The sequence below is a fragment of the Sturnus vulgaris genome, chromosome Z, assembly GCF_052056855.1.
Source record: "Sturnus vulgaris isolate bStuVul1 chromosome Z, bStuVul1.hap1, whole genome shotgun sequence".
Classification (NCBI taxonomy): Eukaryota; Metazoa; Chordata; class Aves; order Passeriformes; family Sturnidae; genus Sturnus; species Sturnus vulgaris.
The window spans coordinates 64,256,597-64,268,888 of NC_142283.1; the positions used below are offsets into that span (position 1 = coordinate 64,256,597).

Sequence of the window (12,292 nt, forward strand, 5' to 3'; positions counted from 1 at the left end):
CCTCCACTCGGTCTACCCCATGGCCAGAGCTATCTGGGACCTTGACCCTGACCCTTCAGGCGTAGCCATGTGGCCGTTGCCCTGAAGGGAAGGGTACAAGGAAGAAGGGCTGACAATTTTCGCAAAATCATCAGAACTGGGATACCGGGGAGGACCCAGGGACTCAGAGCAGCTACAGCTGTGCTGGGTGCCCTGCGTTTCCCAGGGGGACCTGTAGATCCCCTCCAGGTTCAGGTTATAGGGTTTTGGGGAAAGGGAAGGTGAATCTGAACTGTTTTGCTGCTGACCTGCCTGGGCTCCTGACAGGCTCCTGGTTCATGCTTAAAAGTCTTCGAACTGCACAAAATGCAGCTAAAAGAAATTTAAGCTAGTTGATCAGCTCCAAGGCTTCTTGAATCCCGAAAATAGGAGTCACAGCCGGTCGTGGGGTGCTCTGTAGAGACCCACGACGTTGGGACGCCAACTGTGGCTTTTTCTGGCCCTAAATGGGGTCTTCACCCTTTCCTCTGGTCTAGCTCAGGTGTTAGGGTGAAGCCTCCTGGGCTCTTGCCACATGGACGTAAATAAGATAACAAAAGAGGCTCTTTCCCCTGATGAAGTTGCAGGGTTTGTTTCTTGTGGGTAAAAAAGAGAGAAAGGGAAAGAGAAAGGGAAAGAGAAAGGGAAAGAGAAAGGGAAAGAGAAAGGGAAAGAGAAAGGGAAAGAGAAAGGGAAAGAGAAAGGGAAAGAGAAAGGGAAAGAGAAAGGGAAAGAGAAAGGGAAAGAGAAAGGGAAAGAGAAAGGGAAAGAGAAAGGGAAAGAGAAAGGGAAAGAGAAAGGGAAAGAGAAAGGGAAAGAGAAAGGGAAAGAGAAAGGGAGAGAACAAGGGAAAAGAGAGCGAGCTCAGGGGGCACAGGTCTTTTCTAGGGTCTGAAAGGGGGGCGGGGAGAAATTGGATCTTGGCCAGCCCTGTATGGCCAGGAGGGGAGAGGGACCAAGCTACAGGGCATAGCAGGGGTCACAGAATGTACCACTTACAGTGCATCTCGGAAATGCAACAATTTCCCATGTAGTGGACAAATCCAGTCAGTGTAACGATTTTTCTGCATGTTGAATAGTGAAATCAAACTGCTTATTTTCCCACAAGTCACTGTGAGAATAAGGATCTTGCTATACCCCTTAAAGCCTTCAATTTAAAAGTTAATTCTATACATTTGGAACTGTAACATCAGGATCTTTTGCCATTAATAACAACGACAACACTACAAATGGCTAAAGAGCAGTTATTTGTAGAACAACTCAGTTAAGGAAAATGTTTTAGTGCACTTTGCTCATTTTAGCCAACATGCTATATTGCCCTTTTTGCGTACAAAGTGGACTCATTGATTTCCACTGCAAGAAAGAAATTACTTGGCAAGCAAAACAAATGTTGTGTCAAGCTGCCCTGTTCTTCCTTAGATATTTTAAGACAGAAGCTTTGCAAGACATTATGCAATTCTTTGCTTTTATTATTAAGTGAGAAAGTCTGATTTGTAACATTGTCACATTGGTTTCAGTGATGGAAGTCAGTGCTGGGCCAACACAAGGCCTCATCCTACAACATTCGTTAACAGAGAAATTCTAGTGCTTTTCAACACGCCCGACAAAACATTCCTTGCTTCGTTAAGAGAAAAGTCCCATCATTCTTCCTGTAGTGGGCATGCTACTTCATAAATTACAATTTTTGTTTTTGGACAAAATATCCCCAAATCTTCACGAAAACAAATGGGCTTCTACAGGTGTTACAGAAGTCTTCACACATCATCGTCATCTGATGTATCACTGCTGCTTGTCTCAGAGTCCTCATTCTCCAGAGCAGGTTTGAAAGTGCTGTTTTTCCAGGGGCTAAATTTAAAATTACACATGAGGCTATTTTTCAAAATGCCGTTTTTCCGAAGGCCATTTTTTTGTAACTGAAATGTGAAAACATGGCACATTTAGGGAAAGAAAATGCCAAACACAATATTCTGTTGCAATTCAACACTCTGCATCTTCACCTCTGGGCTACACTGCATCCACAGCTTTTCATATGTACACAGAAAGGCTAACTCCCTTGCGAGCCTTCACTCACATCCCAGTGTGTCCAGCTGTGCTAATTCCTGCAGTCAATGAGAGTTCCCCCTGTTCTGGTCCATGTCCCCACACATCTTGCCCCTGAGATCCGTCCTCCCAAATGCTCTCTCCCTGCAATCCAGTCCCCTTTCCTACAGTGCTGCAAACATCTGTCCTAAGAAGGGCAAGGGGCGATAGGGAAGGGACCCCAGAAGAGATGCTGCAGAGAGGAGTGGGTATCTCAGCAATTGGAAAGTCAAAGATACTGAAGAGAAAGGATACAGCTGATTCTGCAAAAAAGGAAGGAATTATTGCATTTCCAGTATCATGCAGAAGGCATGCACTAAGACAAGCACTTGAAAGTTTAATATTCAAAATTATCTACTCAGTATTTGTGTGGCTGGACACACATGGAAATACCAAATGTTCAGATTCAGCACCACACACTATTCTCCTTTCCAACTCCTTCTCACTCACTCTACCAGGTATACTCAGCACTCCTAATGAAAATAAAATTAAAAAAAAAAAAAAAAAACAGAAAAAGATTGCCTTTTCATACTTTGTTACTAGTAAATTAAATATCTCTCAACTCCCAAAAAAGAAAACACAGCTCTCAGAGTAGCAGAAAAACAGCATAAAAAGCTTGAAAGAAGACTCTTTTTCCTTAGTCTAAGCCGAGGAGCTTGAAAGCCTGTGCGTTTTTACCACCAGCAATACTGAAACTACTCAGAAGTACTGCCTACCCTTCCCTTGGTACTTTGTGACTAGGCCTGAGCTACAGTCATCATTGATATCCTGTGTTTTGGAAGCAACTATACTTCCAAAAGCACAGTACTGAAATCGTAGTGGAATAGCAACATCCCTAATGGTCAAAATTACTGCAGATCCTCCTCAAAGGCAGGCATCTATGGTAACTAACTACAGGTTTATAGTGGAAAATTAACTTAGTCTTACCTGTTCACTAATGACTTGGAACTCCCTCATCTCATCCTCAGTTAGTGGAGCACAGGTTTCATCATTTTCACTGTCTTCCCGCCAGCCCATCTCCTTTAACAACCTTTAAATTAAGAAGGATAACATTAAGAAATTTGCTACACACACTCAGACATTTCAAGCTCTGCCTACATACATGTCTAAAGACCTGTAAAAACGTACTGATTGATCACCCAGTATATTTTTTAAACACACTCTTACGTAAGTGTGAGCTCAAAGTCTTGTAAAAGCACAGAAGCTGAGTTCTCAGGTCCCTCAAAAATGCCCTATTCTACCACTACATGTGGTGAAAACTATACCTTCATTGTAAGGCAAGAGATCTGTATCAGACAGAACAGTAAGAATGTCTTTTCTTAACACAACTTACAACTGTTAGTGAAGTGGCAATGTACTCCCCTGAGAACAGTATGAAGAGACAAAGACACAATGAGGGACCAGGCAGGATTTCCTGAATAACAAAGCAGACCAAAGCAAATGAGGAATATCGGTGGTGTCCCTGATGGAAACCAATCCAGGATGCAAAAGTCTCATGTGATTTCTTCTTTATACCACATGTTAATGTCAAGAGCTGTGTCAGGATTCTTCACAATTCAATCTCAGCTAACAGCACACGCTGGTATTTCAGCTCAAAAAGCTAGGAGAGAATTTTGGAATAAGGGGAAGAAATGAAGAGAAGAAAAACTCCTCTCATAACTAAGCTTAAGATATACAAAGATGCGATAATCATTGTGTTTTGCTTAGCTCCAAAAGGATGGCAGTATCTAAACAAGAAGAAAGTGGTTTTACATTTGAAGATGCTGTGAAAACAGGGATTATCTGAGGGTGAAGACACCATGACATTTAACAATGAAGTTATTAAGTTTGCTTGCTGCAAAGTTTTTGCCAAAAGGATTATCACCTTCTTCAGGCAAAACAGGTATCTGTTGACCTCAAACATTAAAGCAGACTAAAGCTATTTCACAAAAAATAAAGAGGTTTCTAAAATGTATGCCACAGCTGACATTTAAGAGCTAAAAAGTAGTGAGTATATTAAAATAAGGAATTAAGACAAACTCACATCTGATACCATATACCAGGGACTTCATTTAGGCAGATATCAGCAAAAAATGCCCTTCAACACAACCCTCCCCACAAAGAGCTCTACATCCCAACACAGTAGATGTGCATGGGGCAAGTTTGCAGGTAACCAAAGCCACCAATGACTGATTTTAAAACCGTAACAAAAACCTGGAATTGTAGAAGGAGAAAAGTACTACTCTGCTTGAAAAAAAAAAGTCAGTAGGACAGTTAACAGAAATGGAAATTGCACCCCCTGTTGCATTTGGACCAAATTGGAAAGCATAACAGGCAGGAACAATGAAATCATCAGGATATGGTAGAAGTATATACAAATCATACAAAACTCTAAGAGAATACATTGTATAGAAAAACATATTTCCAAATGCAGTTCAATGATAGTTAGTTGAGTTTAAAAGTTTTACTGCAAGCAAGCTCAGACATTAACACTGCATTCAGTGAAGTAAACAGTTACAGAGGCTCTGTTAATGCAAGTAAAATTTAGGGTAATGGCTAACTAACTTTAAAGCAACATTTTGTAATGTTAGCAGCACCACTGTCCCTTTAAGTTGATACAATTCTAGAACGGTTAAAAGTGTGAACTACATAAAAAAAATTACTTTGGATTAGCAAACTTGATACCAACAGGATTGCTGCAGGTTGGAAATTTCCCTAGCAAGAAGGAAGCCTTTTTGTACCAAATGTGCCAATACTGTTACTACGTATGCAAAAGTAACCTGGGAGCTAAGCTGGCGACCCAAAGTACAATTTACCACAAAAAGGCTAACCATAACATCTGTCCAAAAGCATGTTGAGCTCACAGCCAAAGGGCTGAGGCAGTATGGACAGACAGCCTCTCTGGGATACCACAAAAAAAGACAATTGCCCAGAAATCCTAAACAAGGCTGTTTAAAGTAATTTGAATTGAAAAACTAAGAGTCAGATTTGACTCCCATCTTCAAGTCAGAAAATCACAAGCCTCTAGTGGCTAAAGATTTCACAGACTCCCAGAATATCCTGAGTTAGAAGGGACCCACAAGGAATGCAGCATCCAGCTCCTGGCCCTGCACAGAACCCCAAGAATTACACCCTGTGACTGAGAATGCTGCCCGAAGACTTCTTGAACTCTCAGGCTTGGTGTTGTGATCACTTCCCTCAGAATCCTGTTACAATGCCCAACTATCCTCTGGATGAAGAACATTCTCTCTTTCTGAACGTCACAGATTTTCTCCCAACAATGGCAAGCAGCATTTCTGTAGTCTTCACATGTCTGTGGTATTCCAAGTTAATATCTGGCAAGTTGAAGTCCCCCATTAGGACAGCAGCAGTTGATTTTGAGGTGTTCCTTAGTTCCTTAAAGGACTGTCAGTGTCATCATGCTGGGTGGCAGCCTACAGTGCACTCCAACAATGATATCTCTTTTTTTGTTTGCTCCTTAATCCTTATCCAGAGGCCCTTAACCATTCCATCACCAGCTGCAAGCTCCATATATTCTACACCATCCATTAGATACACCAGCACTCCCCCATCTCTCCTGCTGTCCACACCTCCTGACGAGTCTGCCACCATCTGCAACACTCCAGTGACAGAACTCATCACACCCGGTGTCACTTATGGCAGTGATGTTGCTACTCCAAGACTAGGCCAATGCTTTCTGTTTCCAAAGCCAATAGTGGGAAAAAAGGAAGACAGCAGGGTGCTTTGTACTCTTCATACTCATGAGGAGCAAAAGGAAATGAAAGTTTCTTCTACGGGCACTACAAAATGAAGAGTTGTCTAGTCTAATGCATGGACTTTATAACAAAAAAAAACCAAAAAAAACAAAAACAAACAAACAAAAAAAAAAAAAAAAAAAAAAAAAAAAAAAAAAAAAAAAAAAAAAACCTATCTAATCTATCACTGCAATTCTGTAGTTACCAGAAGTCATAAGAATCTGACAGAACTCACGACTAGCTCATTTCCATACCTAGCTGTGATTTTCCAGCAGCATCATTCTCCTATCTACCAACTGCTACTGCAGTTGCTTTACTAGGGAATAGAACTGTTTCAATCCTTTTCATGAAATTACTTTCTCACCTTCCAGCGGAATGTCTTGTGATATCACAATAGCGTCAAGAAGTCAGCAACAAAAATAATTAACTACTTTAATAATGATGAAAAGCTCAGTGGAGTTTTACATAAGATGCAGCATTTAAAATATTATTAATAGAAACAGCAATTACATGCATAGTTCAGAGAGATGAAGTCACTATGTAGTTTGCTATATTCTTTATTAAGAAATAAACTTTCTTTACTAAAAAATGGATGTAAGTCAGTACACAGGTCTAAGAAACGAAGTATATCTCAAGCTAAATTAGTACAAATTTAACAGATAAATTTGACATTACTCAAGAAACATTGTATGTGCTCTCAGTTTTCAGATTCTGACTTCTGAATTAGTAAGAATTTATGAACATGAACAGTTAACATGAAGGAACACTCTGTTATATAAAGTACATACCTATGCTCTGCCTCAAGTGAACTTGAAAGAACATTTGCCTGAGGGAAAGCTGAAGACTGAATGATCTGCTGAGGTGTAATTGAGGCATTGCCATTCTCCTGTGGAAGCTCATTTTCAAAGTTTCGGTTTATATCTCTCTCACGATGAGGACTGATGCTGTTATGCAAGCTGAAGGACTCATCATCCTAAATATAAAAGTAATTTTACATTATAAAATATAAAAGTGAATTCCATCCACAAGTAAATATCCAGAAGTGCTGCAATTCAATAGTTCTGTTTAGTTTAAATTAAGTTTAAATGGAGAGGCTCTGTACTTCACAGGTAATTCTGTTCACCCCTCTGGCCTTTGCAATCCCTGCATACTATAGAACTCCTCAGATACACTACTGATTAAGTAATGCAGAAAGCAACTCACATGCTTTTCCCCACTTTTTTTTCCACAAAGTTTCACACGTATCTTAAACTTCAAATGTACTTTAGCTGTCCCTCATATTTACAGAAATAATGGGCTGGTGAATTTTTAATGTTCCTAATTAAATATCAGAGCTCTATGTGGCAAGAGAAGTCTGAAAGTATGAGTTTTCAAGTTTACTTAGTCTAAGGGACAGGTCACAACACCAATATCTCAAATAGCAAATTCTCTGCCACAAATTCAGAAAGACTGCATAGTGCTCCTTAAATTCAGACAAGTTTAGTTACACGCATGCACTCAACCCCAGCTTCTCATGCTGTTATGAATGGAAACTGGAAATTACTAGCCATGAAATACATATCAGGAAGAAAATTTATTTAGAAGGCTGACTGTTCAGGTTCACTCAAAGATTAAAAGGTCTTTAGCCTATAAACATGAGGTATTTCCTTCTACTCTACTCATTCAGCAACCTGTAATTCTTATTTATGAATTAGAAAGCCTCAGAAGTCTTACCAACTGTAAAAATAAAGAAGCATACAATCATTATCTAGTTAACACTTTTTCATCAACAGAACTCCTGAACTGGGCATGTAAAAGCATTACCTATAGCAGGAGGACATAATGCAGTCTTCTGCAACTGTAAGAAATTATACTTCAGAGCACAAGAATCAAGACCATAATCACTTCCCTCCCACTCACACGTTGTCTGCTTTCAGAAATTTTAGAGTAGTCAGCAAGATACTATTAAGAACTCATATTCCAGTAAACATACATTCAGCTGTTACATGCCTGAAGAATATGTCATATAATACCAAGAAAATTTTATAAATGGATTAAGAAATTCTAATATATAAGGCAAAACAGCTTCTTCTAAGTGTGACGCAGCTGCTGAGTATGATTTGCCTCATTATTTCATAATTCTGAATCTCTAGATGGTTCCTAAAATCTTTCTAATCTTAAATCAAAATCCTTGTGTATTTCCTGAACACATGAACAAAGCTACCCCTAATATCCATCTCAGAGCACTCAGTCACAGAATACCTAATAAAAATACGTAGCCCTTTCTTAGCTTACACCTACAGCTATGTTATACAGCCCCATTACAGCAAATTGCATTTTGCCTGAAATGGGATCAAGGTCAGAAAAGTCAATCTGACTTTTATGAGCAATGTATGCTTTTCCTTTTTAAAAGGCAGTTTCCTTTTTAATATCTCAGAAGCCCAGTATCTCTTCATCAAAATCACTTGTTTATCTGTCTGATTTGTAATTTATGAGATTTTTCTGTTTCAATGAGACATTTTAAACCACTCATTTACAGAAAACAAGCTTGTAATCCTCTCATTCTGAATAACAAAATACTTACCTTCACTTGACCTATGTATAACTTGGTGGCTGGTAGCATTTGACACAGTCTCTAGTATCAATCAAGCATTGTATAAATCAATTCAGACTGAAAGAAACCTGATAAATATTATATACACAGCCATTATAGGCCTTCAAGTTCTCCATTAGTAAAAAACCAGTGGTTTATACATATATTGAGCTATTGCTCCTATGATTAGAAGAATAGACAACTGGCTACTTAATCACTAATTAGAAAGGAAACGGTTTGAGAAGCAGAACCAACTTTTTTGTTTTGTAGGATAACTAGCAGCCAAGGTACAAAACACTGCCTTCCACAAGTCTACTGGGGCCAGGTGGGATTCACACAAGAGTATAGAGGGAGCTGGAACTTCACTGAGCCACTTTCCATCATTTACCAGCAGTCCTGGATTACCAAAGAGTCCCAGGCAACTGGAGGTTGGCAAATGTGACACCCATTTGCAAATGGCGTTGGAAGGAGGTTCCAGCGAACTACAGGCCTCTCAGACTGGCCATGGTACCAAGGAAGGTCACAGGGCAGATCACTGTGAGTGCCATCACATGGCACCTGAAGGACAACCAGAGGATCAGGCCCAGCCAGAAGAGCTTTGGGAAAGACAGGTCCTGCTTGGCCAACCTAATCTCCTTCTATGACCAGGCAATCTGCAATCTGGATGAGGAAAAGGTTGTAGATGTCTTCTGCTTGTACTTCAATAAAGCCTTTCTTTGACACAGTTTTCCAGAGAATTCCCTGCAGAAGCTGGCAGTCCATGGCTCGGACAGCTGCACTCTTCACTGGGTAAAAACTGCCTGGATATCTAAGCCCAGAGGGTGGTGATGAGTGGAGTTCTATTGAGCTGGGGGCTGGTCATAGGTGGAGTTCCCCTGGGCTTACTACTGAGAGAATTTCTGTTTAGTATCTTAATCAATTATTTGACAAGTGCATCTCTGTCAGTTTGCAGGTGACAGCAAAATGGGTGGGAATTCTGATCTGCTGGAGGGCAGGAAGGCTCTGCAGAGGGATCTGGACAGGCTGGATCATGGCTGAGGCCAATGGTGTGAGGTTCAACAAGGCCAAGTGCCAGGTCCTGCCCTTGGGTCACAACAACCCCAGGCAGTGCCACAGGCTGGCACAGAGTGGCTGGAAAGGAGCTGGGGGTGCTGGTGACAGTGACTGACCATGAGCCAGGGTGTGCCCAGGTGGCCAAGAAGGCCAATGGCATCCTGGGCTGGATCAGCAATAGTGTGGCCAGCAGGAGCAGGGCAGGGATTGTCCCCCTGTGCTGGGCACTGCTGAGGCCACACCTCGAGTGCTGTGTCCAGTTCTGGGCCCTCCCTGCAAGAAAGACCCTGAGGGGCTGGAGTGAGTGCAGAGAAGGGAACGGAGCTGGGGCAGGGTCTGGAGCACCAGTGCTGTGAGGAGCAGCTGAGGGAGCTGGGGGTGTTTATCCTGGAGAAAAGGAGGCTCAGGGGAGACATTATCACTCTCCACAGCTGCCCAATAGGAGACTGTGCCCAGGTAGGGGTTGGCCAACACTGACAGCAAACAAGAAATGGCCTCAAGTTGTGCCAGGGGAGATTCAGGTTAGACATTAGGAAGACTTTCTTCACAGGAAGGGCAGTCAAGCACTGGAACGGGCTGCCCAGGGAAGTGGCTTGGAGGTATTTAAAAAGACATGTAAATGTGATACTTGAATACATGGTTTACTTGCAGACTTGACAGTACTGAGTTAATGGTTGGATTTGATGATCTCAAAGGTCTTTTCCAACATAAATTCATCTATGATTAGGTTAGTTCACTAAGCCTAATTTATCCTTTTTATTGTTTCTAAAGATACACAAATACCTGTCATGAACATGTACTAACAGATACTGCAGAAAGACAAAAAGAAACTACAAAGTAGCACTGGAGGAAGAGTAGTACTTGAAACAGTATTTTTAAATTCATCAAAAGGTAATTCCTTTCCTTCATTTAGAGATCCAAAACCATTACTTAACAGCTGTTTACAGCAAAATAAAAAATAATTTATAGTTTTTCTGAAATCTACTGGATCTACAGTAAGTATTGTGGACACACTGTTAGAGAGCTATGAAAATTACAGCCTGGAAAATCATTCCCAGGTTGTAGCTTCTCCTGCTCTCTCAGTTCCATTCCCAGGCTGATAAGCTTGTTCAACTTCAGTTAGGGAAAATTTCTCCCAGGATGATAATCTGGTCAAAACAGAACGGAATTCATAATAGAGATTAGCACCTGATGTGGGCTGTGGGACCCATTCTGAAGTACTGTCCCATGGACATTTTTCCCAATTATCCAGTGAGCTACTGTCTTGTCTAAGCTCTGCAGAACATGCTTTAAATATAAGTCATCCTCAATAAAGACGGTATTCTTTCCCTGAAGAGGCCCGTGTGTGTTGCTGTCCTCGCTTTCTCTCTCTTTCTCTCTCTCTCTCTAGTGCAGTAACCACGTAAGTATGAACAAAATTACCTTCTCTTGCCCATCATGATTCTCATCTTCGTGTCCCTCTTTCACTCTATCTCTTTTCAATGCTTTCAGAAATTCACTCTTCTTATCAGACCGCATTCTTGTCAATTTTGTTAAATGAGGCTGACCAGATTTGTCAACAGGTGATGAAGAATTTGACCGATTACACTAGTTAGGAAGTCAGAAAAAGAAAGAATGTTAGAAGTGTTTTCATTTAGAAAAATTTTGATTAAAGACACAGTTATCTCTTGTTCTAGGTTTCACAGCCAAAAGCAGAGGGAAGTTCTGTATTTTGGTATATACAGTTTGTAGATATAAACCCAGAGATGCAGGTTAATGGAGCACTGCTAATGAACAGTGGGCCTTCTGAAACATCTAATACCTTTAGCAGTTTTGAAGTCTAAATGTATCAGGCTGTATTTAAAATCAAACCTACAAAGGAAACTGTGCAGTACTTCAAGGCCACTGATGTGCCTTCCATCTTTCTCGCACATTAAGTTCTAAAAAAACATATTTAATACAGTTCTGCATAAAATTTAGTGACCATCCTCACTTAAATAAATTAAATTATTAATAGATGTAACTACAGCCACTGATTTACCTCTTTCGCTGAATTCTGAGTTACAAGTGCCTTGATGGTTGATTTGAAAGGACTTAAATTGCCAACACCATATTCAGACTCACGAGCAAATGCATTCCCAAGTTTATTTTCTTTTACTTGGCTTTTCCACTGTGTGGGCTAGACAGAAATATAAACAGAGACGTAGAGTCATTAACTACAAAAGGATTCTCTTCAAAAATCTTCAGAAAAATGATTAAGCAAAAGCAAATCCTAACTGCTATCTTGATGTAGTGCAAACATCTGTTTTCTTTTGGAAAAGAGGCTGTTTATGAGCAATTCATCTGCTCATAAATATTGTTCATGCTGTTTATATAAAAACAAAAACTTCAAAACAATTAAGATCCTCATATTTGAGGTATTGAAAATGAAATATAGGACTTCAACAGCTGAAAGTATTATTTTAGATTCAAAATGTTACATGTTAAGAATTAATCCATCATATGCTCTCAAGAGCACAGAAAAATTCCAGAAACAAAAAAATAGAGATGAAGCCAGTGAGAATAGCTCAACTTGTTAGAGCCTGGTGCTAATAATGCCAGGGTCGTGGGTTTGAAGTCCCATGACTTCGATATGACTTCATAGAATATGGACTATTAACATAAGAGCTGGACTTGATGATTCTTGTGGGTCCCTTCCAACTCATAATATTCTGTGATTATGCACATGGAAAGTTGCATTTGGAAAGAGACCAGAATTATACTAATAGGTTATAACATCATCTCTGCCTATTACTGGGATAAATTCTGAAGGTATTATGCTGACTATACCTCTCCACTACATACCTAATTTTGTTCT

The 12,292-nt window shown here is 40.3% G+C and overlaps 1 protein-coding gene across 6 annotated transcripts in view; it reads right to left on the reverse strand.

Moving 5' to 3' along the window:
* Positions 1-1,469: 1,469 nt before the first annotated feature.
* Positions 1,470-12,292, reverse strand: part of GPBP1 (GC-rich promoter binding protein 1) — a 35,282-nt gene continuing 24,459 nt past the window's right edge. For all 6 annotated transcript variants that reach the window (XM_088156213.1, XM_088156214.1, XM_088156212.1 and 3 more), the window contains 5 exons: positions 11,477-11,614; positions 10,879-11,043; positions 6,620-6,804; positions 3,025-3,127; positions 1,470-1,931 (listed from right to left, as the gene is read on the reverse strand). In XM_088156213.1, coding sequence (XP_088012339.1) covers positions 1,773-1,931; positions 3,025-3,127; positions 6,620-6,804; positions 10,879-11,043; positions 11,477-11,614 — 750 coding nt within the window. In that variant the 3' untranslated portion in view covers positions 1,470-1,772. The remainder of the gene's footprint in view (positions 1,932-3,024; positions 3,128-6,619; positions 6,805-10,878; positions 11,044-11,476; positions 11,615-12,292) is intronic.